At 27.9% G+C, this 5,934-nt stretch overlaps 1 protein-coding gene across 1 annotated transcript; it reads right to left on the bottom strand.

Moving 5' to 3' along the window:
- Nucleotides 1-1,211: 1,211 nt before the first annotated feature.
- Nucleotides 1,212-4,653, bottom strand: LOC119664665 (the record flags this gene model as incomplete). Its single annotated transcript, XM_038074119.1, has 2 exons — nucleotides 1,212-1,926; nucleotides 4,373-4,653. Coding segments are annotated over 2 exons (659 nt in total), but the record flags the coding sequence as incomplete, so codon positions are not given.
- Between the last annotated feature and the right edge of the window lie 1,281 nt (nucleotides 4,654-5,934).

Raw genomic sequence — 5,934 nt, 5'->3', positions numbered from 1 at the left:
GATTATTTCGATATAAAATTTATATGCATTATACAAACAGAGTACCTGACTACTGGAAGGTTCTCATTAGAAGAATTTCTGACAATTTATATTGATGGCTAAAAAATAAGTAATGGATAATACAATCAAGGATCTGACTTCTTACATTGATGGCTTTAAAATAAGTAACGGACAATGTAGTTAAGGTTCTGGCTAAAGAAGATTATTTAGGGATCTGAATATTTTTACATATTAAAGACGTCCTAATCATGGCTACATCTTTCCAGCAGAAATTACCGTGCTTTTTTAAAACTATTGTTTGTTATTACCGATTGACTGTCTACTCTTGCATATTAAAGACTTTCTAATCAATGCTACATCTTTCAAGTAGAAGTTCCGTTTTTTTTAAAGTTATTGTTTGTTGTTATTATTGATTGGGTAGGGGTGTATACATAAATATGCCTAGACACAATCTATTCTTAAGTTCGTGATATTGGTCAATACTTTTCTAGGGATGGTTTTTGACTGTATGTATTTCTGAACGCAATATTGGTAGACTTTAACATTGCTTATCATTAAGGTTATTAAACATTGTGTCTTAGAAACAAATTCGGATCATCTAAAAGATGATAAAATAAGTTGAAAACTTTTGTTATAGAATAGTCAAGTACAAGGTTAACAAAATCAATAAAATGCAGACATCTGTATATAAGTTGATCTCTTTTAAGCCTTTTAAAAATTTTTGTGGCTCTACATTGGGTTCATAGATTTTTATTAATCCACACTATTACTATAATAACTTAATCTAAGCCGAAATCTAAAGCAAGTCCTGTTTTTATATATACTTTTCGTGCATGGAGTACTGAAACTTCTGCAAGGTCTAAGCATACTTATTAGATTATTGAATTGGTTTAAATAAGTATTAGTGTTTAATAAGTATATCAGATTAAAACTTAAGTTAGAACTTATATGTTATATCATAAGTTTAACAAGTATGATAAGCATACTTATTTAATTGTGTTATTATTTTATATATTATTAAGTATTTTTATTGGATATTTTTATCACATTTTTTTAAGCATAATAAAAATTCCCTTTAGGAAAAATATAATATTGATCAATTTACATATAATTGGACAAAATTTATCAAATCTTGTCCTTTAAATGCAATGTTTATATATTTTATGCTACAAACAGACGTTGTACTAAAGTATCGTATAGTGTTAAACGAACGAATCTAACTAGTAGCGCCTTAAGGAAAAATGAAAAATAATATATGGCAGACATTTGGAATTTAACTGCTCAATTTAAATAAACCGCCAAGTGCAGTGCAGAGCGTGAAACGTGCCTTAAGCCAAGTGTGTAAGGACATTTTTTATCTCCGACACAAACAATAACTTTGCGTTGCATTGTTGCGTTGTTGTACGTTACGTTGGTTGCATTTCCATTATCCTTTGTTGCCTGCAAAATATGCTCCATGCTGCAAACAAACTCGTATTTATGATGGAATTTTTTTTCCATTTCATATGTGAAAAAATATAGCATGCATTTGCGTATGGCTTCGTTATGTTATATTTCAAGTTGGTTTTTTTTTTTATAAATTGTACTCTCTTTCACCTCTGTCGTCTCTAGTTTGACATAACTAACATCCGGGGTCTGCTGTACGACAACGCGTTGGCGAGTTTTTGTCACCCGACGCCTCTGTTGTTTCCGTCCACGTAGATTTTGCTTTTGTCGTTCCACAATTATCACTGAACCATCATCACTTTTCGGAATATTTGCAGTTTTATGCACTGTACTCACTGGATCATTGACATAGGTGCGTGTACTTATGACTTTTGTTGTTGTGATGCTGGAAAGCTTTTTATCACTTGGTTGTAAATTTGTTGTGGGTTGGTTCTTGCTTGAATCCACAGCTGTTTCACATTCAGCAATTTGGTTTGGTAGCTTAGAAATTGAAAAATGTTAAAGGTTTAGGTTCATCTCTTAATTAATAATAACTTAAACTATTTTTGTTGTGACATTGTAGTCGACATTGGTATGGGATTAGAATTAATAACAGAAGTTTAGGTCATAAAATTAATTTTTTTTAACAAGGCAAATTAAGTAAATTATTTTAAAGTTATTACAATATAATGATAAGGAGACACATTCTAAGATTACATTTTTTGATTAATAGACAAGACTTACAAAACAGTTTTTAATATTAGGTGTATTCGGCTGCTCTGAAATGCTGCAAAAAACAACAAGTGTCTTGCTAAAGTCTCTTACTAATGTCTCTTGCTAAAGTCTATTACTAAAGTCTCTTGTTAAAGTCTCTTACTGATATATAGTTATCACTATTCTAATGTATTAAAATTTATGTTTGCACCATAAAGAAGTCTTATTTATGTATTCAAAACTTAAGAAAAATCAAATTTAAATAAATTTAAATATTATTAAAAAAATTAAAAATTATAACATGTATAGTAAATTAAAACCAATAGTAACTATGTTTAAAATATTGAAATTTCCTTTTATATTAAATTAATCATAGTTAAAAACATTTATAAAATTTGATTTTGAAGTCAATTATCATAAAAAAAAACTATTTTCTTAATAGATACTTGTGTTTCAATAGAGACGTTTTTGAACAATAGTAAATTAGAACAACATAATTTTTTTTATTTTTAGTTAATTAAATTTTCTGACTAGAATCTTCTAATAAATATTCACAATCGATTTCTAATCATTTTATTATAAACATTATTTTCTACAGTCTCTTAGATAATTAGACACTTCAAAAATAGTCTGTTAAAGCAAAAGGATAGTGTTGTTGTTTTGCATACAAATTAGAGACTTTAGCAAGAGACTTGTTGTTTTATACACCTAAGGTTATTTTCTTTAAATTTAGACATTACTGATTTCGATGTAATCCATTGTAATGTTTATGATTGTTTCTTCTTCTAAATAATACCTGTTATTTAGAATAATAACCTGTTACATGTTTCTAAATAATAATACTTGAATAATAAATAATTCAAGGCATATAAATTATAATATAAAGAACTGTCACAATCTTTTAATACTACTATCAATATATAGCCGTAGGCTGGGAGTAGAGTGGGAATAGCTATTAAGAAAAATTATCTATAATAAATTTTTTTTGTTTGAGCTTTTACCGGAAAATACAACTAACAAATAATTTCAAACTTTACTGTCATTAGCAGGATAAATTTAATAATTCACTTAAATAAAAAAACTCCAGTATTGATCAATAAAAATTTGTAGTGTTCCACAAAGATAATCGAAGTCTTCGTCTATGTTTATTGAATCGCCAACATTTTTACCGTTTAGATGGGATACATAGTACTGTTACAACTACTATATACTTCAGATCTGTTACCTTCTAATTATAATTTAATTTCTGATTTCTATTAAACTTTTTAGACTTTAACTGGAAACGAGTACGTCAAAAACTGAATTAATATTATGACGGTAAAGAACAAAAATTGTATCAGCGTGGAATCCAACTACCGTCAAAAAGATGATGAAATCAGAACAAAAAAGTTATTAAATATTTATTTAATAATAATCTTACATTTTTGTGGAAAAAAACGAAATTAATTTCCAAACAGTCTTATATTTTTATAAAAACTGATTTACAAATTAAAAGATTCTTTCAAGAAAATAATAATATTCAATGGAGCTCCATTATATCTATTGTTAACCCGAAGACAACTTCTATAAAGTTGTCTAACAGTAATTACAAGATGGGCAATGGCTTTAAAAACCTGGAAAAAATTGGTTTTACTACCTCATTGCATCCTAGTTGATTTGAAAGTCTAATTTTTGTGATTTGGTTTCTAGGTATATACCTATGCTTTTATATATTTTATATGCTTTACTTCGCATATGCTAGAGCTTTACGGTCTCATTCTCTCTCTCTCTCTCTCTTTACTTAAATGTATGCGTTCTTAATATTATGGATGTAGACGTAATGGCAATAGAACGAATGAATTTCAAAATTTTAGAGGACATATAAATTGTATTACGTTTTACATCTTATATAAGTTGTCTCTAATCATACAATCTCCTACTAACCAAAATATGGTGGTAGCATTGATCAATTAATTGATTAATTCTACAAGATTGCCCTGCACATACTATATAAACGATTTTCGTCATAGGCGTATCATATCGCATTGAATGATGTGGGTATATGGGCACACTATTAGGAGTAACTGCCACATATGCCTTTCTTACCTATTTCAATATACTAACATATTGTCTTAAGACATTTGGGTGACAAAATTTGATTTTTTTAAAATTCTTGAATTCACAGAAAAAAATTTATTTATATAATTTTTTCTAAATATATTTATCTTTTATTTATTATTTATAAAAAGCTTACCTCTGCATTAAAAAGTGAATACTTTTTTGGTGGTTTAATTTTCTGAACGTTGTCGCCAGTATTTGTTGGAATGATTTCATCATTTGGTGAAAATATTGATGGCACCTGGTAACTTTCTGGTGGTGGGAAAAAACCTGATACAGTTTTTGATGTTGATTTACCATTAGCATACGCATCTGCCCCAAGGAATCCACCTTCATCAGTTGCACCACCCAGAACAGCGCCAGCGCCAACTGATGGATTTGCTTGAGCACCCGCATAACCAAAACCGGCAGCACGTCCTGCAAAAGATAAATAAATGAAAATGAAAAATTTTTTATTGCGACTTCAATTAATCAAACTTAATAAAATTATTAATTATAAAACTTTCATATAAAATATTACTTAAATTTACTACCGTTTAAAATAAATGTAATTCGTTTTGTAAATGGTCGATTTCATCCACAAGGAATATTCGCACCCAGTCAGAATGTAATTAATTTAAAATTTCGCCCACGGTATTATTGCACGTCATTTAGTGTATTTGCATCGAATTAACAGAAGTGCAAATTGGGGTTTTCGACTTCCTTTAATTACTTCATTTACTCATTTCCCTATATTTATATGAATTTTGTTTTACGAAAAGTTAAAAATAAAAATTAAATTTGGAATATAAATAAAAATTTAAAAATAATTCATGTCTCTATAATTAATTAAAATTTATTTATTCTAGAAAAATGATAAATAATTTATATAAAATAGTTTCAGCCCACGAGTTCGATTCCTGGTACTTGCAGTCTCAAACAATTATTTATAAATAATTAAATATAAGAATTATTTCCAAGACCACTCGAAACAGCTGTATGGTCAGCCAAAAATTCATTTAATTAAAATACTATAAAAAAAAATTAGTTTTTGTAATTGTTGTTGTTAATTACTATGAGAAAAACCTCTTTATTAAAAATATTTGGAAAAGTTAGGTTTGTTTTTTTTTTAAATAGACTCATATGTGTTTTAATACACAAATAATGAAACATAAAAATAAGAACATAATATCAACGTCGAACAAGAAAAAAGTAGCAATTTGTATTGTATTAACTGAAACCTAGTAAAGTATACATATAACTTTCATTGATAACACGCTTTGAAATCGTGTACAAGTCTCAATAATTTATATGCGCTAATCCTTATTTGCTTGGAGATGGTTATAATATAAAGATTTCTAAGAATGTAAGAGTTTCTGATATATCCGGGAATTTTGAATATGTCAGGTATGTCAGGTTAGAATCTATAAGGTTATGTTCTTAAACGTGTCAATATTTCAATATCAAAGGTGGATTTACCTGCTTTACTAAAAGCGACGCAACCAAACATCAAAGATGTACTGATGACTTACTTACAGATCAAGATTCTACTTTCTCGGTATAGCCTATTACTTTTGAGGCGAAATGATGACGTCATAAATGTATAAATATCATCCTGCACATATTACTATATGTCCATATTCTATATACATATATCTATTTTTTATATTTCATTTCTATATTAATTATAAAAAAATTAATAATTATGATTTTAAATCT

The sequence above is a fragment of the Teleopsis dalmanni genome, unplaced genomic scaffold, assembly GCF_002237135.1.
Source record: "Teleopsis dalmanni isolate 2A unplaced genomic scaffold, ASM223713v2 unscaffolded_contig_2425, whole genome shotgun sequence".
Taxonomy (NCBI): domain Eukaryota; kingdom Metazoa; phylum Arthropoda; class Insecta; order Diptera; family Diopsidae; genus Teleopsis; species Teleopsis dalmanni.
Note: the sequence above shows the minus strand (reverse complement) of the source record. Positions and strands in the feature narration are given on the sequence as shown.